This window comes from Asparagus officinalis, chromosome 9, assembly GCF_001876935.1.
Source record: "Asparagus officinalis chromosome 9, Aspof.V1, whole genome shotgun sequence".
NCBI classification, from domain to species: domain Eukaryota; kingdom Viridiplantae; phylum Streptophyta; class Magnoliopsida; order Asparagales; family Asparagaceae; genus Asparagus; species Asparagus officinalis.
Genome location: NC_033802.1, coordinates 42132453 through 42155088, shown reverse-complemented (window position 1 = coordinate 42155088; position 22636 = coordinate 42132453). Strand labels below are relative to the sequence as shown.

Below are 22636 nucleotides of genomic sequence, written 5' to 3'. Positions count from 1 at the left end.
AAAATAGACCTTTTTTGACAAAAGAGGTCGATTTTGAAAAAATGGCTTCAGAAAACATACGGGACTACTAGTCCTGTATGTTTAAAGCTAACTAATCTTATGATTAGTGCACTAATCATTAGATTAGTTAGCTTTAAACATACGGGACTAGTAGTCCCGTATGTTTTCTAAAGCCATTTTTTCAAAATCGACCTCTTTTTCTTTTTGGCCTATTGGCCAAAAAGAGGTCTATTTTGCTAATTACTTTTAAAAGTGGTCTATTTCGCTAATTACTTTATAAAAACGGTCTATTTTACAAATTTTCATTATAAAAATGGTATCTATAGGATTAGAACATAATAGAAAATGTCCACAGTACCCTTCTTTCTATCTGCCATTATTTTGTAAATAATCTACTCTGACTTTAGATCGCGAACAAAGCCTTTGCGAAATACCTTTAACTCTACGGCCCAATATTCAAGACAAACAACAATCACACAAAACACAGGAAAATTTACGTGGTTCAACATTTTGCGTATGTCCACGGGAGGAGGGGACTATGCTATATTTGAAGAAGAAGATGTAATAATATTTTCCTCTCGTTATTGACTCACAAGAGTAATCAATCTGGTCGTAAATCCTCACAAAAACAATAATAACATCGCTCTTGTAAATCCTCACAATCTTCTTCTTCTTCTCATTCATCTTCTCGCATCATATATAGCATGAGGATTTAATGAGTATAAAGGTCGCCTTTCCATCAAAGGCAATAAATATAGGATGCGTTTCGTAATGCGACTTCATGTTTAATTACTATCAGACAAAACTAAGAGGCCGCACTACCTTCAAAATAACTGGGCAAAAATTATGTTTTATTGGAATTTTCTTCGACTCGTTTGTCACATGCTAAGGTATAATAGATTGTGGAATAGGCCTAGTACGAGGAACCAGCCTAAACCACTGGCTCTGAGGATCACACTCCTCATCTTCGCTGAGACACCTGCACGGATTCGTCACGAGGGTACTGCCATCAGACCCAACATCCAGACACAGATTACTCCCGCTCTGAGAAGATACGTGCATTTTGGACTCCGATATCAGATCCCATTTGGATCGCCGATCGTCGCTTTCGTCTACCAGCGTCACCCTCTGGCCGGGGCCTGATTCCTTCAGGCAGCCCACCGCGCCGATAAATTGAATGGTTTTTTGGGGCGTGTATGTCCAGCCCCTCGGAGCGTCGCAGGAGCCTAACCTCAACGGTGTGTTAAGCCAGTCGTCCTGTCCAATGCACAACCCGGATGCAGGATGGTAGAGTACTATGTACTGCGGGAAAAGGCCGAGCCCGGGACCTGCACGCGCGAAGAAAAATTGCAGATTTACGATGTCATGCCACAGCGTGCAAGTCATCTATAAATTTATACCTTGGAAGGGTGATTGGAGAGAAGCGATCCTCTGCAAGAACCTCGGATTCCGAGGCCTCTCCCAGTCCGAACTCAAAACCCCGTACATCTCCTCCATATCGACCACCCCCTCTCTAAGGTAATAACTCCCTTGCAAACCCCAGAGACTCCAATCAACATCCAACTCCGCCGCAACCGCCATCATACACCCCAAGTATCTATTATCCTTCCCGTTCTCCCCTCTCTGATCAACTCCCCACTCGCTCAAAAACAAAGGCAATCCTTGGTTCAGTATGAATCCGGCTCGGTTCATGACACTGGATGTTATCGAAGCGCAAGCATCGTTGACGTTCCGGTCCCAGGCTCTTCCATCCGTAAAACTGTACCAGTGGAGCTCGTGGACGAGTTTGTCGGTGAATGTTAGTTGGACTTTTTGAGTTGAGAGGAAGCTTAGGTCTGTTGAGAAGCTGAGGCCGGATAAGATCACTAGAATGTCTGGGTTTGCTCCGTGCACCGCCTCAGCCCCCATTTGCATGTACCTGTGAAACTTGTTAGAAAGGAAGCTCGATGCATGAAGTTTTCGATTTATAGAAAGGAAGCTCAATTTGCGGGACGTGTTAAACTAGATATAAAATCTCCCCCATAAATTCTAAGTTCTGACTACCAAATTAAGTTATTGAGTTGGTTAATTTCAAATTAAGCTAGAGCTGATGCATCTAGATATGTACATTACATAATGTATACCTGTACCAATCTGGGGCATTTTGTTTGGGACCTCTGAGCTCATTCCTCAGGCTCATGCCGACGACGTTAGTGACTCCTTTAACCAACCTGGCCATTCTAGCCAAACCCTTGATCCATTCCTCCGGGTTGAAGAACTGGTCCCCGAAGAAGCCATTGCCATCATAGTTGTTACAGCACCAACCAGGCTTGCTTACGTGGTTGTCTAGTACTGCCATTATCCCGTGTCGCCCTAGGCTTAAAACCACAGCCTGCCATATGATGATATTCATAATTCGATATGTACGCAATATTGCAAATGGGAATTAAACATATCAGATACTTCACCAAGAACCAAGAAGCAGCAAGTACTAGAACGCAAAAAGATCTGAACGTCCGTAGATACATCGGGATCTGGGATAACGTCCTCGAAAGATTACTAGCGCCCCGATTAATCCATGTAATGTGGTGTGCAAAGTAGTTTTCGAAGGTTATGTTCCAGCCAAAGCTCGATATGAGGAAGACGTATGAGAAAGCTGGTTTTTTTTTTTTAGATAAATGGGTCAATTTAAGTCCAAGGTGCCCATCCACTGTTACTCATTCGATCATGCTGAATATATAGTAGGAGTCGTGGATTGATATATAAAACCTTCTCGCGGACATCAACAAGACAATCATTTATCTCCATTTATACTTTTTTTTTTTAGTTGTGTGGGGAGGAATTATCGGCTTTACTCTACGATGCCGAGCTCAAGGGGTGTCTCAATTTGCCGAAGGTTGTCCATCTGTTTCGCATTTAGTTTTCGTGGGGATGACAGCTTATTATTTTTCAAAGCAACAAATGGCCGGACGTACGTGATCGTCTTCGGTGTTCTACAAATTTATGAGGGATCGAGCTTTAGGCCAACAAATTAATCAACTTTGAAAATTCCTTTTTAATTTTTTAGCAAGATGTATCTACTACTGCTAGGGAGTTTGTTAATTTGAGCAAAGACTTAATATACATACAATACTAGGTAATGGAAAAATATTAGGGGTTGCCAACTCTTTTTTGGGAGGGCAAAGAAACATGCATTGGTTAGGACATAGTCTACACAATCTCTCTTGTTTGAATAATGACAAACTCATATGATACCAATATTGGTTTGAGATGATATAGTTTAGGTAAATACATGTATAGGATATAAGAAAAGTAGGAGGGAAATGACACGAAAACCAACTTAAAACTTGATTTCAGCTTTTCTACCATCGATGGTAGCTATGCATTGATCATCGATGGTAAGAAGAGCTCATCGATGGTCAATATTTGTCATTAATGATTTTCACTCCAGAGACTTTTATATCATCGATGAGCTTCGCAACCATTAATAGGACCTCGACACCATCGATGGTCGAGAGGCACCATCGATGGTAAACACACTGATTGCAAATTTTTTAGATGTAATCTTAGTCATTCATTGTTATTTATTCTCCAACTTCTACTATATATGTTTGGAATATCTCTTTCCTGTCCAATTGGGGAGTCCATGTCATTGAAAGAGAGAGAAAAGAGGAGAGTTCTAAGGTTTTGATTGTGAGAGATCAAGTTGAAGATTTTGACCCTCAAAGGCTCGTTAAACTCTCACTCATCGCACACAATATCCCCAGATCGTTTCAATGAGGAGAGTTGACCTTGGTTTGATCTTCTGCATTGTTCTTCATCGAACTATACACTAACATTTTTTGAAGGATGGTGTGTTTAACAAAAAGGCAGTAAGATCTTTCTTGCATTCTGAGCTTTAATTGTTTGTGTTGATTTTGCTTTGAACTTCTTTGACGACATACTCAAGCAGGTTGAATTGAGGGTTTAGACTAGATAGGGCTAGGAGTTACTCATTGTAAGAATCAAGTTAGATAGCTAGGGCTAGTTGTATTGTATGTATGTTAAATTGGGTTTGTCATTCAGGTGAACTTTTGGTATAGCAAGGGGGCCCTTTTGAGAGAAGAAAGAGTGGACGTATGATTGCTATCTAAACCATTATAAAATCTTTTGTATCCCTATTTGATTGCTCTTGGTGTTTAATCATATTGCTTTATATCATTGATTGCTTCTATTTTACATATTCTACTGCGTATTCTATATTTTTTGGTGAAATATGATAGCAATCCTATTCCCCACCCCCCACCTCCACCCCCACCACCACTAGAATTGCATCCCGGATCTAATAGCATTTAGTTACATTCAAGAAAGAGTGCGGAAGAAAGTTAAGGGTTGGAAGAAATTTTTTTTGTCCAATGCGGGGAAGGAGATTAAAATTAAAGTGGTCACTCGAGTTATCCCGATTTATTCAATGAGTTATCATTTTCTTTTGAAATCTCTTTAAATGAGATTAATCTATCATTGCCCGGTTTTTATGAGGCCAAAGGGAAGATAGAACATAACTTACACGGAGTCAATTGAAAATTCTGTTGGGGAATTTCAGTCTCCCCGCCTACCACGATATGCGCAACTCGGAAGTCAACCCCAATCAATAAGATAGAATAATCACAATCAAGAAAAAAGAACACCGAGATTTACGTGGTTCGGTCGACCAATTTCAACATACGTCCACGGGATAACAATACGAGAAATTTACTATGTATCAGGGAGAACTACAAGAGGAACCACTCAACTCTCGTCTCTCAATCTCTCAACCTCACATACATAATCAACTCTCATATTCTCTCCAAAGCCCACTCCTTGTAATCTTTTGCACGGATAAAGACTACGAAACCCTCTTTCTCTCTCTCATCTACTACATCTCTACTTTTTCTTCATTGGTTTTCCTCCACCAATAGAAGAATATATATAGGGAAATCAAAACCCTATCTCTAGCCTAACTTCCTAATTAGAATATGATTCAAACTCCTAATCATGATAAAACTCAAACTCCTAATCATGGTAGAACTCAAACTCCTAATCATGATAGAACTCTAACCCTATCTAATTCTCATGAAGTTACAAAAAGAATCAAAGATAAAATCCCAACAATCTCCACCTTGGATTTGACTCCCAAACTCCCTTAAAGATATATCATGGTCGTCTTGCAACTTTGCCTCTCTCGCTAGAGTCTTCTATTTCTTTCGCACTCCAAATTGAAGCACCTGCACTCTAATTGGGACGTCTCAGCCCTCGCTATCATCTGCTTCGCCGTGGCGCCTCCACCTCTCTTGTGTACACCAAGATATTTTCACCACCTCTAACATCAGAAGCAAATCAATCATGCTTGTCCTTCCAACTTGAGCCTGACAATAGTCTTCCCCCGCTTGTTGTCCTTGTGCTCCACCTGCATCGCTCGTCTCAAACTATATCGATGCATCTCTCCTACTCCACACTACGAGCTGGATGCCTTTATCTCCTCCATTACTTGGCTTGGACTGAATATGAGTGCTCACCATCTTCAAGTCCAACGCCACCATCTTCATCTCCATGTGTGTCACTTGGTCGTGCTCGCTTGCAAGCTCCACCTAATCTTGAACTGTCCTCCTCAAGTATACACACCAACCAACTCATGCTTCTTATCTACCATCAGATTTGACTTACCGTTAAATAGCGGAATATCAAACTTCGTACCCGAAGAAGTCATCATCCTCTAACCATGATCAAAATTCAAATCAGTCCCTATAGTGATTGAATTTGATAAAACTGATGTCAAAAACGAACTCAGCATGTCGAAAAACCCTAGGAACGACTCCTGAATCACCAAAATCCGCCTCTAAATCCTCAATCGGCTAACAAATCAATCTGGACCGTCGGATCCCATGTGAACAGTGCCCGCTGTGCTACAGTGTTATGCTACAGTAACCTTTCCCTTTTTTCATCTTGATTCTTGTAACGCCGATTTTTAATCTTGCACGTCGTCGTCTTCTATCTTGCAAACTCGCTCTCGGATCCATCATTTTCGCTCTGATACCACTTGTTGGGGAATTTCAGTCTCCCCGCCTACCACGATATGCGCAACTCGGAAGCCAACCCCAATCAATAAGATAGAACAACCACAATCAAGAAAAAAGAACACCGAGATTTACGTGGTTCGGTCGACCAACTTCGGCCTACGTCCACGGGGCAACAATACGAGAAATTCACTATGTATCATGGAGAACTACAAGAGGAACCACTCAACTCTCGTCTCTCAATCTCTCAACCTCACATACATAATCAACTCTCATATTCTCTCTAAAGCCCACTCCTTATAATCTTTTACACGGATAAAGACTACGAAACCCCCTCTCTCTCTCTCATCTACTGTTTCTCTACTTTTTCTTCATGGTTTTTTCTCCACCAATAGAAGAATATATATAGGGAAACCAAAACCCTATTTCTAGTCTAACTTCCTAATTTGAATAGGATTCAAACTCCTAATCATGATAGAACTCAAACTCCTAATCATGATAGAACACAAACTCCTAATCATGATAGAACTCTAACCCTATCTAATTCTCATGAAGTTACAAAAAGAATCAAAGACAAAATCCCAACAAATTTTTGGGTAACTCCTAAAAATATATTGGGATGGGTTTTCAAGACATTGAAGAACTTAATTTGGTAATGCTTGGTAAACAAGGTTGGCAGTTCATTCACAACACTGATTTTTTATTGTCCAAGATACTAAAATCCAAATATTTTTTCCTAATTCTAATTTTTTGGAAGCAAAATGACTCTCCTATGTGGAAAAGTCTTTGGAAGGCAAGACTAATTAATTATTACTGATGATATTCAATGGTTAACAGCCAGGTGACGGATCAATGACCAGATTTTGGGGTAACCACTTGATCCCCTTATCAAATGGAGTGAGAAGAATAGCTTCACTGCTAGCTGGATGTGAAGATGTGAGGATTGTTGCCTTAATGATGGTCGATCGTCGACTGGATAGAGATTTAATAAATGATATTTTTCCTCTTTAGGAAGTTGTAGTCATTCTAATATTGAAGAAATTTTCAAAACAAACCCATTCATTTTTTTTGTTCTCAAAATAGACCCCCTTGAGTTTTATTTATTTTATCTTAATCCGGTTCCTAAATAGTCCGGGTTGTTAACCCCGACTATTTAGTACATAGAATGTTAGGATTTAGGGCTATAATTGAGGTTTTACAACCTCCTAAATAGTCGGAGTTGGCAATTCTGACTATTTAGGAATTGGATTTAGATAAAATGGGTCTATTTTTATAAATAAAACTCAAGGGGGTCTATTTTTAGAAAAAAATATGAATGGGTTTATTTAGAAAATTTCTTCTTCTAATATTCCCTGTTGGATAATTTCTACTTCGACATGCCATGTTGGAGTTTCACTGCTAATGGGCACTACTCCGTTAAAACAGCATACTACGTTTCTAAAACTTGGTTGGAAAAATTAGGCGTGGATGATAAAAGATTGTTGTGAGCGCGTGCTGTAAATGATGCTTGGATAAATTTGTGATCCCTCAAGGTTCCTTCAAACTTAAAAGTTATTCCCTCAGAATTTTTGTCACAATGTTCTTCCCACCAGATCTAATTGTTTTTGAAGAGGGGCTATGATTGGAAGTGGCTGTTTATTCTGTGATCACGGGGTTGAGACATAACAACATGTTTTTTCTCTAATATTCTAAAAGCTAGGAAAAAAAAATATTGGAAGGCCTCTCTTTGAGTATTTTTTTTTGTAAATTGCCTTTCATCTATCTTGGATTTGGATCAGTTGTGAAGAATGTTTTGCGTCTATGGGGGTTATGGACTAACTCTAATAAAATTAAGATAGGTGGGAGCAGTGGCGGACCTATTCACGTTCAAAGTGGTTCACTTGAACCACCTGAAATTTTGCAATCTCACCTCAAATATATATCTACCATTTGTTTTGATTGTCAACCTCCATAAAAACTGTGACGTAAGGGCCACTCACTCATTTACAACAATGACGTGGGGAAAACAACCGTGTGAGGAGATGGAAACGCGTGATCAATTAATTTTGAAGGCCCACCCGATATGTACTACACTATATATATATCTTTCACTCGTGACCTAGTTTTTTGGTGCAAACGTGGGGGTCCTGGGGGAGAACAGCAGACTTCGTGCGCGCTGGAAAAAAAAAGTAGGAGCAAAAGGAGCGGCTACAGTGCATTGCAACGGCAGAGACTTTGGCGGATATTCAGAGAGAAAAGCAAAGTCCTTCTGCGGATGTTCTTTGATTTGTGTATCCCTTTTGAGAGAGTATTTGTGTGAGGGATCTGAGAGTTTGTAAGAGGGTTTAGATTGTGAGATTGTAAACCCTAGTTGTATTCTCTCCCTCTAATAGTAGATCTCCCCCCTCCTTGCCCCGTGGACGTAGGCAGTTTGCCGAACCACGTAAAAATTGATTGTTTGAGTTTGTGGCCATTGTAATAGTTTTTAGGATCCCTCGACGCGCAGTCCTAGAGCTGACGAGAGGAAGAGCTAATATCCCACTTTGATGGGATATTAGGCTTTCAGATTCTTGTTCCCTTTGAGAAACAAGAATTCTTATCGATCTTTCTCTCTTATTGTGCACCAGAAACTCTGCCGAAATTTCCGCTGCGCACAACAAGTGGTATCAGAGCCCAGATTCCAGATCTAGGGTTTGGTTGGAGGAGTAGATCAATTTGGAGGCCCGTTTAGGACTTCGTTGGTGATAAAGGTGGGATCTTTTGGTAAAGACTCTATCTTTCAGTTTTGGGTCTATTCTTTGTTCGTTGGTGCGTAAGATGTCGGGGAAAGAAGGTGCTTCGGGTGTCGAGGGTGGTGCTTCTGGCGTGAAGACCATTCAGAGTTTGAATATCCACTCTATGAAGATAGATGTGGAGAAATTTAATGGCACAAACAACTTTGGATTATGGAGATGCGAGGTTTTGGATGCGCTGAACGCGCAGAATTTGGAGGATACCTTGGAGTTAGATGGCAAGCCAGATGAGATTGAAGAGAAGGTTTGGAAAAAGATGAATCGAACGGCGTGTGGTGTGATTAGGTCTTGTTTGACTCAAGATCTAAAATATGATGTGATGAATGAGACTTCTGCGAAGAAGATTTGGGAGATTCTCGAAAGCAAGTATTTGACCAAGAGTGTGGAAAATCGCTTGCATTTGAAGAGGAGACTTTATCGTTTCCAGTTGAAGAAGGGAACCTCCATTAGAGATCACATGAACCACTACACTAAGCTTCTTGCGGATTTGGCGAATGTGGATGTCGTGATTGAAGATGAAGACAAGGCGTTGCTATTGTTGAGTTCCTTGCCCGACGAGGAATATGAGACATTCGTCCTTACTCTGATTAATGGGAAGGCATCACTTTCGTATAGTGAGGTCACTGCTGTATTGGTGAATTATCAGCTTCGGAAGAAGGATAAGGAGAAGGAAGCAACCATCATCAGAAGCAAACATCGTATCGGATGGTAATAATTCTGACTCTTCTATTTATTCGCTTTCTATCAGTCCTACAGATAGCTATTCGGAGGAATCTGAATGGATGTTGGATAGTGGTGCGACCTATCATGTGTGCCCTAGAAGGGAATGGTTCTCCAGTTTTGAGAAGCTGGTGGATAGTGGTGTGGTGTACATGGCTGATAACCGTGCATGCCAGATCCTTGGGATAGGAAGAATTCGCATAAAGATGTTTGACGGGACTGTTAGAGAGTTAAACGATGTGAGATATGTTCCTTCTTTGAGGAAGAACTTGATCTCGATTGGAGCTTTGGTTGGAGAGGGTCTGAAGGTTCGTGTTGAGGACATGGTTCTCGAGATTGCGAGAGACTCTCGTATTTTGATGAAGGGCGTCAGGAGGAATAACCTGTATTACTTGACTGGAGGTATAGTGGCAGGTGGAGAGCTGACGACTTCTGTTGATTCGACTAGACTGCGGCATTTGGGGCTTGACCATTCCAGTATTGATTCCTCGCATAGATTGAAAGAGGGTGTAAAGGCCTGCAGTTTGAAGTCCAGTGAACATGATGATGTGAGCAAGAAGACCGAGGTGAAGTTTGACATCTCTATTCATCGTGCTAAGGGTCGTTCTGGAGGAGTTCACGTGGATGTTTGGGGGCCTTCCAATGGGGCATCATTGGGAGAGGTAATAGGCGTTTGGTTTCCTTTGTTGGTGGCTATTCTAGGCGTGTTTGGGTTGCAACCAAATCCCCATTGGAGAAAGTCCTAGTAGTCTCTAACAGATTGAAGAAGTGTGTAATAGACAGAAAGGTGAAGGTACTCTATTCTGGTGGGAGGTACAAGATGGACCTGTTTCTGTATTGGAGCCGAGCTCACGGCATTTCGAGACACTTCGTTGGAAAGGAAATCTTGGGGCAACTAGATAAGGTGGCAAATTTGGAGAACCGTGCCTTGCTGGAGGAGGATCGGTGTTTGTGGTCGAGCAATGGTTTGCAGAAGAGTTTCTGGACAGAGGCTTCGACATATTTGGATCATCCTATTAAAGAGTTGTCAACTGCTGTGATTGGAGGTAAAACTCTATTGGAAGATAGGTCTGGTAGTGTTACTTTGGTTGAGGCTTCGATGAGGAAGCCAATTGACTCTCAGCAGGTGGAGAGTTTTGGACACACCTTAGATGTATCGCAGCGGATGGAGATTGATGCTACTCCACATTAGGTGGGGATTTTCCCACATACTCCAGGTCATTCTGCATTGATTGGGATTCCAGCTGAGGTGACACAGTGTGGAAGTCATTTGGATTCGGATGCAGATGATGAGTTGGATTTTGATTCGAGTGCAGCTGGCAGACATAGTTTGAATATGGCCATTGGTTCGCCTTAGGTGGAGGTGTTTGAGGTCATTGGAGGTGCTATCAGTCGCAGACTTGATGATGATATTGGAGAAGGGTTGCGAACTCTTCTATTGGTTTGAGGTCGTTCGCGGCCATTTGGGTGAACTACGTTCGACTTGATTCCTTGGGCAAGAGGATACGTAGGCAGTCTTTACGATGCAGCCGAGTTGGATTTTGATGGGGGTGAGATCAATTTGGTGAGTAGATACCGACATTTGGAGAGTGTTTGCACTCTCATTTTGGTTCTTGACTTGTTATGGATTGAGTCCGTTGTCGTGAATTGTTTCACTTCGTACTGGACACAACAAGTGGGACAATTGGATGCTTTGGTGTCGGCTCAGTTTTGGGAAAACTTCGCCGAGGTGGAGAATTATGACGTAAGAGGCAGTGCACATGGGGGGGCCACTCACTCGTTTACAACAATGACGTGGGGAAAACAACCGTGTGAGGAGATGGAAAACGCGTGATCAATTAATTTTGAAGGCCCACCTGATATGTACTACGCTATATATATATATATCTTTCACTCGTGACCTAGTTTTTTGGTGCAAACGTGGGGGTCCTGGGGGAGAACAGCACTATATATATATCTTTCACTCGTGACCTAGTTTTTTGGTGCAAACGTGGGGGTCCTGGGGGAGAACAGCAGACTTCGTGCGCGCTGGTAGTTTTTTGGTGCAAACGTGGGGGTCCTGGGGGAGAACAGCAGACTTCGTGCGCGCTGGAAAAAAAAAGAAGGAGCAAAAGGAGCGGCTACAGTGCATTGCAACGGCAGAGACTTTGGAGGCTATTCAGAGAGAAAAACAAAGTCCTTCTGCGGATGTTCTTTGATTTGTGTATCCCTTTTGAAAGAGTATTTGTGTGAGGGATCTGAGAGTTTGTAAGAGGGTTTAGATTATGAGATTATAAACCCTAGTTGTATTCTCTCCCTCTAATAGTAGATCTCCCCCCTCCTTGCCCCGTGGACGTAGGCAGTTTGCCGAACCACGTAAAAATTGATTGTTTGAGTTTGTGGCCATTGTAATAGTTTTTAGGATCCCTCGACGCGCAGTCCTAGAGCTGACGAGAGGAAGAGCTAATATCCCACTTTGATGGGATATTAGGCTTTCAGATTCTTGTTCCCTTTGAGAAACAAGAATTCTTATCGATCTTTCTCTCTTATTGTGTACTAGAAACTCTGCCGAAATTTTCGCTGAGCACAACAAGTGGTATCAGAGCTCGGGCTACGCTTGGGCTATTTGGAGGAGTAGATCAATTTGGAGGCTCGCCTAGGGCTTCGTTTGGTGATAAAGGTGGGATCTTTTGGTAAAGACTCTATCTTTTAGTTTTGGATCTATTCTTTGTTCGTTGGTGCGTAAGATGTCGGGGAAAGAAGGTGCTTTGGGTGTCGAGGGTGGTTCTTCTAGCGTGAAGACCATTCAGAGTTTGAATATCCACTCTATGAAGATATATTTTTGACATGAAAGCAGGATCAAAATTTAGGTAAGAGTTGGAGATATATTTTTGACGTTACCTCCAGTAAAAGGATATAATTTAGGTAAGAGTTGGAGATATACATCTCATTGTATTGTACTTATTCATCAAAACTTTGGTAGCCTCATCTCCATCTCTAACTTATAACTTGAGTAAGATGTATGCAGACACTAACATGAAGATGACATTTGAATGATGATAGCTTGTTATTTGGAGGGTTATATAATTTGGTGGATAAATGTTAAAGGAATCATAAACTCTTCTCTCTCCCTGCCTGTTTTGGGTTAATTTCTGAGCTTTTCTCACCAAATAGTTTAGCATCGGTTGTTAATATAACTAGTTTGCTTGGTTGGTGCAGGTATTGCTTGCTTTGGAAGAGAGGATTGGGAATCTAAGCACATGTTTGTCTGGAGCCGATATCTCTATGTATATAGTGGAGGCGACATACCGTTCACCAAATCAAGTTCAAGATAAGGAAGAAGAGAAATTTTGTGTAATATGCTTGTAGGCCTCTCGTTGGTTTAGGGCTCATTGTTCTACTTTTTATTGCTATTGTTCTTTTGACTTGAAGTGAGAATGCTATTGTAGACAAACTAAGCTCCTATTGAAGGAATTTCAGCATCAGCAGCAGAATCAGGAAAATCAGGCGGCGGTCGACCAGTCTGGAAGGAGGGCGGTCGACCGACCTGGTCGACCGACGTCTCTCTGGATTTTTGGGGTTTCTGCTGGATGGTGATCGGTCGACCGGGCCGGTCGACCGGAATTGATCGCGGTCGACCGGGCCGGTCGACCGACGAAGCGGATATCAGTTTTTTCAGGTTTTCGACCCGGTTCGGTTTGTAAGTTCTATATACCTAAACCTGTTTGTTTAGGGTAGAGGTTGGACGAATTTGAGCAGCCAAAGAGAGAGAATCATTGCATCCAATTGTGAGAGAGCTTTGAGAGATCTAGAGCTTTGTTTTAGGGTTTGGTCTGAGAGATTTGTAACCCTATTTGTATTCTCTTGATTTCTAGTGGAAGAACTCCCCCCTCCTTGCCCCGTGGACGTAGGCAACTTGCCGAACCACGTAAATTGTGTGTTCTTGCTGTGATTGTGGTTTGCATATTGCTTGTGGTTTAGTTTTAGTTATTGTTCGTGTTGTCCTAGAAAGCTTCCGCCGCGCACAACAATTGGTATCAGAGCTAGATCGACAACATGGAAGATGCAAGCACGTCAGGTTCGTCTCTAACAAAGGCGATACAGAGTATGAGCATCAATAACACGAAGATTGATGTTCCGAAGTTCGATGGCAAGATCAATTTTGGATTGTGGAGGTGTCAGGTGATGGATGCTTTGGATGCACAGAATTTGGAGGAGACTCTTAAGTTAAAAGAGAAACCCGCTGAGTTGGAGGATAAGGTTTGGAGAAAGATGAACAGTAGAGCTTGTGGTGTTATTAGGTCATGCTTGATGCCGGATCTAATTTATGATGTTATGAACGAGACGTCGGCGAAGAAGATGTGGGAAACACTCAATGAGAAATATCTTACGAAGAGCATTGAGAATCGGCTTCACTTGAAGAAGAGATTTTACCAGTTCAAGATGAAGAGAGGGGTTTCCATCAGGGAGCATGTCAACAATTTCACTAAGCTACTTTCAGATATGGCCAATGTTGATATTATAGTTGAGGATGAAGACAAGGCGATGCTACTTCTGTGTTCGTTGCCCGAAGATGATTATGGTACGTTCGTTCTCACTATGATCAATGGAAGAACTACAGTTAGCTACAAGGAGGTGACCTCAGCTTTGGTGAACTATGAGTTGAGAAAGAGTGATGGTGAATCCTCTGAGAAGGCATCGGGAGATGCGTTAGCAGTTCGAGGCCGAGATCCAAACCGTCGTCAGTTCAACCGCTCAAAGTCAAAGAATAGGAGTGCCTATAAGAGTGTTGGTAGAAATCAATGTCGGTATTGTAAAGAAGAAGGACATTGGAAGATTGACTGCCCAAAGTGGAAAGAAAAAGCCGGAAAGAATAAGGGGAAAGCTGCACAAGCTTCAGAAGTGAATGTTGCAAAAGCTATTGGTGAGCATTCAGATTCAGATTCTTCAGGCTATTCATGCCCTGCTTTACCGTCGGTTTGCTATGCGGATTCCACGGAGTGGATGATGGATTCGGGAGCTACATATCATATCTGCCCTAAGAGGGAGTGGTTCTCCAGCTTTGAGGAGCTGGAAAGAGGGGATGTCGTGCTTATGGGTAATGACCACATATGTCCTATTGGTGGTATTGGTTCAGTCCGGATTAGGATGCATGACGATGCATGATGGTGTAGTGAGGGAATTGAAGGAAGTGAGGTTCGTGCCGCAGTTGACGAAGAACATCATTTCTCTTGGGACTTTGGAGGCAGCAGGATATCGAGTGATCTTAGAGGATGCTACAGTGAAGGTCACGAAGGGTTCTATGGTGGTGATGCGAGGTGTCAGGGAAAACTACCTATACTACTTGAAGGGCAAGACAGTTACAGGGGGTCTGGCAGCTTCTATCACTACAGAGGAGGACACTACCACCTTATGGCACATGAGACTTGGACACACAGGAGATAAGTCCCTACAGTCATTGGCTAAACAGGGGCTATTGAAAGGTGCTAAGACCTGCAAGATGGAATTGTGTGAGCATTGTGTACTTGGGAAGAAGACTAGAGTGAAGTTCGGCACCGCTGTTCATAACACCCAAGGTACATTGGATTATATTCACACGGACGTTTGGGGTCCTTCCAAGAACACATCTCTTGGTGGGGCCAACTATTTTGTCACTTTCATTGATGATTATTCCAGGAGGAATTGGGTATACCCGATGAAGCATAAACATCAGGTCCTGGATATTTTTGTGGAGTGGAAAAAGAAAGTGGAGCTGCAGACAGGTAGAAAGGTGAAGACTCTACGTTCAGATAACGGTGGAGAGTACAAGAGTGATCCGTTTCTGCAGTTTTGCCGGGATCACGGCATTAGAAGACACTTCACAGTTCGAGAGACACCGCAACAGAACGGGGTGGCTGAGAGATTGAACCGTACCTTGCTGGAGAAGGTGCGGTGTATGATGACGCAGAGTGGATTGCCTAGATCTTTTTGGGCCGAGGCGTTGGTTTATGCGAGCCATCTTGTGAACAGGTTGCCGTGCACTGCGATAGACGGGAAGACTCCTTTGGAGCGTTGGTTTGGTTCGGTGGCTAGTGACTATGAGTCGCTTCGGATATTCGGGTGTCCAGCTTATTATCATGTCAGTGATGGCAAATTAAATCCGAGAGCGAGGAAAGCAGTCTTTGTGGGATTTAGGGATGGAGTCAAAGGCTTCAAGTTATGGGATCCACAGGACAAGAAGATAGTTATTAGCAGAGATGTCACATTTGACGAGGCGTACATGATGAGGCCTCGAGCCCCTCAGCAGGTGGAGGGAGACCAGACAGGAGAGATATCGCAGCAGGTGGAGGATGATGTGACTCCACCCACTCCAGAGAACACTGTATCCATTGAGGCTCCTACAGAGGTGACACTGGGAGGAGATGAGATGACAGATGGGCAGATACAGGATACAGTAGATCATGGGACTCAGGAACAGGGTCATGTTCAGAGGACCATTGCAGCAGATAGACCGAGGAGAGAGATTCGTCGGCCAGCTAGGTATAATGATGTCATGGTCGCATATGCATTATCAGTGGAGGTCGTTGATGATATGGTTCCAGCCACATTCAGGGAGGCAGAGTCTAGCCCCGATTCGATCAGGTGGAGGGAAGCTATGGAGGAGGAGATGCGGTCTCTTCAGAAGAACGACACTTGGACACTTGCACATCTACCTAAGGGTAAGAAAGCTATTGGTTGCAAGTGGGTATATGCGAAGAAGGAGGGATCTTCTATTGGGGACATTCGGTTCAAAGCCAGATTAGTTGCCAAGGGATATGCACAGCTTGAGGGCATTGATTACAACGAGGTATTTTCACCCGTTGTGAAGCATTCGTCGATTCGGATTTTATTGGCGTTGGTGGCACAGTTGGATTTGGATTTGGTCCAGATGGATGTGAAGACAGCCTTTCTACACGGTGATTTAGATGAGGAGATCTACATGACACAACCACAGGGTTTCAAAGCTGCAGGAAAGGAAAATTTGGTTTGTAAGCTGAAGAAGTCTCTTTATGGTTTGAAGCAGTCACCAAGACAGTGGTATAAGAGATTCGACGGCTTTATGATTGGCCGAGGGTACACGAGGAGCCCATATGACCCATGTGTTTATATGCACAAGCTACAGGATGGTGAGCTCATATATTTGCTTTTATATGTTGATGATATGCTTATTGCTTCCAGGAATTCTTCAGCTATTCGAAAGCTGAAAGAGGAGTTATCATCCGAGTTTGAGATGAAGGATCTTGGAGAGGCAAAGAAGATATTGGGTATGGAGATCGAGCGAGACAGGGTGAAGGGGAAATTGAAGCTTACACAGAAGAGCTACTTGCAGAAGATGTTGAAGAAATTCAGCTTTGATGGCAATGCAAAAGCAGTTAGCACACCATTGGCTCCCCACTTCAAGCTTTCAGCGTTGATGTCACCTGTTTCAGTTGAGGACAGAGATTATATGTCGAAGGTCCCATATGCTAGTGCAGTAGGTAGCTTGATGTATGCGATGGTGTGTACGAGGCCAGATTTGTCACAGGCCGTGAGCATGGTATCGAGATACATGCATGACCCCGGGAAGGGTCACTGGGAGGCCGTGAAGTGGATTCTACGGTATGTTCGAGGCACCGTGGATGTTGGTTTAGTGTTTCAGAAGGATGAGAAGGACGGGCAGGCTTGTATTGGTTATGTGGATTCAGATTATGCTGGAGATCTTGACAAACGCCGGTCTACGTCAGGTTATGCTTTTACTTTGGCAGGTGCACCTGTATGTTGGCGTTGCACGCTTCAGTCCACAGTGGCTCTCTCTACTACAGAGGCAGAGTATATGGCAGTTACTGAAGCTATTAAGGAGGCTTTATGGTTGCGTGGATTATTGGAGGACTTGGGGATTGCTCAGGAGACTATTCGGATATATTGTGATAGTATGTCGGCTATCTATTTGGCAAAGAACCAGGTTTATCATGCGCGCACAAAGCACATCGATGTCAGATTCCACTTTGTACGGGACGTCTTGGATGATGGAGATGTCATATTAGAGAAGGTCCACACAAATGACAACCCTGCAGATATGTTGACCAAAGTTGTTTCAGGAGTGAAATTTGGTCATTGTTTGAAGTTGTTGAACATCCTTCAGTGCTGAGGCCGTTGGCGGCCATTTGGGTGAACTACGTTCGGCTTGATTCCTTGGGCAAGAGGATACGTAGGCAGTGTTTAGATGCAGCCGGTTTGATCAGTTGATCAAGATGGGGGGGAGATCGTGTTTCAGCTCGAGTATTGGTTTCCTGGACTTGTTGAGGAACTATTGGATGTTTTGGTGTCGGCTCAGTTTTTTGGTGGAAACATTCGCCGAGGTGGAGAATTGAAGGAATTTCAGCATCAGCAGCTTCCTGTGCGTCTGGAAGGAGGTCGGTCGACCGGCCCGGTCGACCGCAGATGTTTCGGTCGACCGGTGCGGACGACCGACGTCTCTCTGGATTTTTGGGGTTTCTGCTGGATGGTGATCGGTCGACCGGGCCGGTCGACCGGAATTGATCGCGGTCGACCGGGCCGGTCGACCGACGAAACGGATATCAGTTTTTCCAGGTTTTCGACCCGGTTCGGTTTGTAAGTTCTATATACCTAAACCTGTTTGTTTAGGGTAGAGGTTGGACGAATTTGAGCAGCTAAAGAGAGAGAATCATTGCATCCAATTGTGAGAGAGCTTTGAGAGATCTAGAGCTTTGTTTTAGGGTTTGGTCTGAGAGATTTGTAACCCTATTTGTGTTCTCTTGATTTCTAGTGGAAGAACTCCCCCCTCCTTGCCCCGTGGACGTAGGCAACTTGCCGAACCACGTAAATTGTGTGTTCTTGCTGTGATTGTGGTTTGCATATTGCTTGTGGTTTAGTTTTAGTTATTGTTCGTGTTGCCCTAGAAAGCTTCCGCCGCGCACAACACCTATTTCAAATTCATGTTGACATATTGTTGTTAGGTTCTTTTGTTTTGAAGATGATTAACAAACAATTTACAACTAATGTTGTTTGTCTAGTGTTTGTGTTTTGTATTTATTCTAGACAAACAATATGTTAGAGGATGGATGGAATTGAGCTTCAACGATCATATCCAATAGAGGTTGATGGAATTGTGGTATGAAGCCTTGCAATTCAAGTTGAAGATCCAAGTTCAAGCTTCATCCATGTTACCAAGATTGAGCGTCATGAAGATCATTGCTTGGTATATTTAGTTTTAGGTTTTATATTATGTGTTAGATACTTTAAGCTCAATATCATATATACACACATACACGTTTTGGATTTATATATATTTATATTTATATATATACAAGTTTTGGTTTTTGGTTTAGTTATATAGATATGAAACAATTATATATTCATATACACTTTTATATGTTTCATATTTTATTTTATTTGGAAAAATATTGTCTTTTTGGTTTATAGACTTAACAACTATAGTTTATACTTTTTATCAAGTCTATAAAATCATTTTACATAGTTTCAAATTTTGGTTTATGTCAAAACATCAAATTTCCTACCTATCAAGTTTTCATGTTTTGGACATTTTTGTAAAATGAAGAGATTTCTTATTTGGGAGGTGTTTTTTGAAAACTAGTTTTTGTAGCATGTGTATTATCATGTCTACAATCATTTTGCAAAGTTTTACATTTTTTAGAATTTGTTTGCTATTTTTAAGGTAGTTTAAAAATTAGTTTTACTATTCAAAACTGGTAAGTCGACTGATGACATCAGTCGACTGATGTGTCGACTGAAGAAATCGCCTAGAATAACAAATAGTTTCTGTTTCATTTAGGTCGACTGACCAGTCGACTGATGATTTATCAGTCGACTAATAAATATCGTCAGTCGACTGATGAGCTGGAAAATACCTCTAACGGTCAGCTCATCAGTCGATTGATGGAAGCCGTCAGTCGACTGATGCTGTAACGGCTAAATTTTTTTTTCCTTATCCTGTTTTGGATTTTTGGTCTTTTTTCTTTGTTTTTCTTGTGTTTTGGGGTCTCTATAAATACCCCTCTTACCTCAGACCAAAAATCACTAAGAGAATGTTTTAAGAGAGTTTAACAAGGGTTTTAAAGTTTGGTTTAAGTTTGTTTAAGAAGATTTTAAGCATTTTTAAGTTTTAGTTTGTGAAGATAATTTCACAAGAGCTAGAGGAGATCATCCATCGGTGTTTGAGCATTCAACTCTTCTCTCTCTCTTGTTATCTATAGAGAAGTTTTCTTAAACTCAATTCTAGCTATTTATTATTTTGATTCTAATTTCCATAAGCTAGATTTCATTATTGAGTTTAATTGTTTTATTTTTACTCTTTGTTTACACACATAACCATTGAGCTTATTGTATTTTCATACATAGTATAATTTGGGTTGTGGGGATTGTGTGACTTAGAGTGTGAGCTTTCATTATGTTCTTATCCATAGTAGAGAACAAACTTTGTTGTATTTGAGAGCCTAATTGTGTAGATCACTTTGTAATACACTAGTACACCAAGAGAAGTGTATGGTGAGAGACGAGGTCGTCCCAAGAGAAGTAGGGTATGTGGTAATATCTAGAGAGAGGTTGTAATTCCTAACACTTAAGGGAGACACGATCTAGAGACCAACACTTGAGGTAGTAGTTAGGTAGTTACATTGTGACTGATTGTGAACGTTGATCGGTGAGCGTTGAAAACCGACATTGTGAGGTGTAAATATTTTTTGGGTAAGCGTAGAAAACCCGGTGTGATAGTGGAGATCTCCTCAAGATGAGGAGCAGAGACGTAGGTTGTGGGGACCGAACTTCGTGAACATATCGTTTGTTTGTGATTGCATTGGCGCGCTTTTACATTCGTGCTTATTATTCATATTGCCTTTGTATATTTCTTGTTGTTTATATTGTCAATTATCTAGTTTAATTTGTTTACTCTTGTGTTATTTGTATATCCTTACACGTATATTGTTCATATCTCATTTGCTAGGATATATTTGTTAATAAGTTTTTAATTTGACATTAAATCGGATTAGATTAGCATAAATCCTATTCACCCCTCTCTAGGGTTCTTTCCTAGTGGTATTAGGATGCTTTCAATTGCTTGCACTATATTACCAAGGAAACTGATGGTATATATTATCCCGTTGGATGTGTGTGTGTGTGTATGGGCTGGTGTAGGTGTGTGCGTGTATGTTAAATTGATGATATAGAATACTTAAGCCCTTAGTTAATTACTTTTTAATTGTTCATTATTTATAAAGAGATGCTGAAAGATGGATGATTGCTGGTCACATATTGCCAAACTGCATGTTTGTTGTATACAAAACAAATCATTAATATATAACTTTTGTCATGGCTAGAGTTTGGTTGAATTTGTTTGTTTTCAAGCTTATCCATTGTTTTCAATGCACAAAGTAGATTCCTAACCAAAAAAACACTGTAGCATCAGTATCCTAGACGCAAATTCCGTCTAGGATACCTACTATCCTAGACGGAATTCCGTCTAGAATGCATCCTAGACGAAATTCATTTCCATCTAGGATAGTAGGTATCCTAGACGGAATTTCCGTAATTCCGTCTAGGAATATAAATTCCGTCTAGGATTATCCGTCTAGGATGTTTCCTAGATGAAAATTCCGTCTAGGATACTGCATCCTAGACGGAATCTTACTGGACCAACATCATAAACGGAATTCCATCTAGGATAGCCTTTTAGACGAAAATTTGACTTTCCTAGACGGAATTTTCCATCTAGAATACTCCGTTTTTTACTAGTGAATAAGAGTTGGAGATATATTTTTGAAGTAACCCCCAGTAAATAATATTTCAGTGATGTTATTCATTCTTTTTTTCCTATATTATTAACACAGAAAAACAATTATTTGAATTATCAAAAAAAAACAATCACTTGAGTTAGGAAGTATATATAACATTATTCATCATTTCAATGCTAACTAGGTGAACAGTTAACTAGCTATAAAATCAAATAAAATATATGTTTACCATCTTTCTGCTCACGAAATCAAAATGGGAGTCCCACATGTGCTCGCCCGTTTCTCAACTATATATATACTAAAACTATAAAATAAAATAGGATTTTTTTGCCTATATGCCACTAAATATATAAATCTATATATTTGCTAACTTAATCTTACATTCTCCGGCCCGCATTGAATTCTTTTACCGCCCCTCATTATCTCAGACAACACCCGTCGAAATCACGGTTGCAAATCTACTCATTCGTAAATACGAGTATGTGGGAGGTCAATCTGCAAATAGGGTAATTTTGGAGAGTATATATGTAGGCAAAAATTCCTTCTTTAATCTTTAAACATTGGACTGGCATGGCGGCTTCAAACCCCCTCTATTCAAAGGTCTAATTATAGCTCGCATGTTTTAATGACCCTTTTAACATAATATTATATTATTTATGACGTACGGTCTAATTCTAGAATTCCAAATACTTCATTTTATTCCTATTATATGAACAAGACAATTTTGTCCTGATCCATAATAATCAGATTAAAATAATCTACAGAGGAGGATGCGTAACAAATTCAAGTTTTGTACCGCTACAATCCATTAACGCTTGGCGTGACCGTGTGGCAAAAAAATATTATAAAATCTTTTAAGATAAATTTTTTTCTCGTCTTTGAAGATCATATATATACAGCTGCGTAGAGTATGGGTAATTATGATTAACTATTAAAAAAACATTGTATTACGACTTATTTCTGCTGACCACATTATTTCTTGATTTCCATGTTTAACCTTTGAACAATTAATTAACTAACTACATACTACTTCCACAGTACTTACCTATACCCAAACTAATTATATTTGCATGTACACGCATTAAAACCAAGTGCTCTTGAAGTAAAAATTTAGATAATCTAATTCCTACCAAATCTTTGAATATGTAATTAATCCACTTTTTTTTTTTTGTCTCATGTACTGTGCAATCCAAAAATCATGTTATGATTCATTCCTACCATAACTAAAATCTTACCTCCCCAAGAACTGATAAATTACACGCTTTATTTTTAGAAGAAAAAAAGTTACATATTTATTAATTAATAAGAGAGAGAGAGAGAGAATTAAGTTCACCTTGAACGCTTGTATGAGGTTCAAATCCAAGATCCAAGGGTTATGCTCTCGCACCCC

At 41.1% G+C, this 22636-nt stretch overlaps 2 protein-coding genes across 2 annotated transcripts; both read right to left on the bottom strand.

The window, feature by feature from the left end:
* Nucleotides 699-1390, bottom strand: LOC109824524. Its single transcript, XM_020391143.1, has one exon. It carries the CDS (start codon nt 1384-1386, stop codon nt 886-888), a length of 501 nt encoding a protein of 166 aa, XP_020246732.1. The 5' UTR covers nt 1387-1390; the 3' UTR covers nt 699-885.
* On the bottom strand, nt 745-22630 carry LOC109824525 (the record flags this gene model as incomplete). The annotated part of the gene is made up of 3 exons (XM_020391144.1): nt 745-1918; nt 2124-2371; nt 22580-22630. Coding segments are annotated over 3 exons (831 nt in total), but the record flags the coding sequence as incomplete, so codon positions are not given.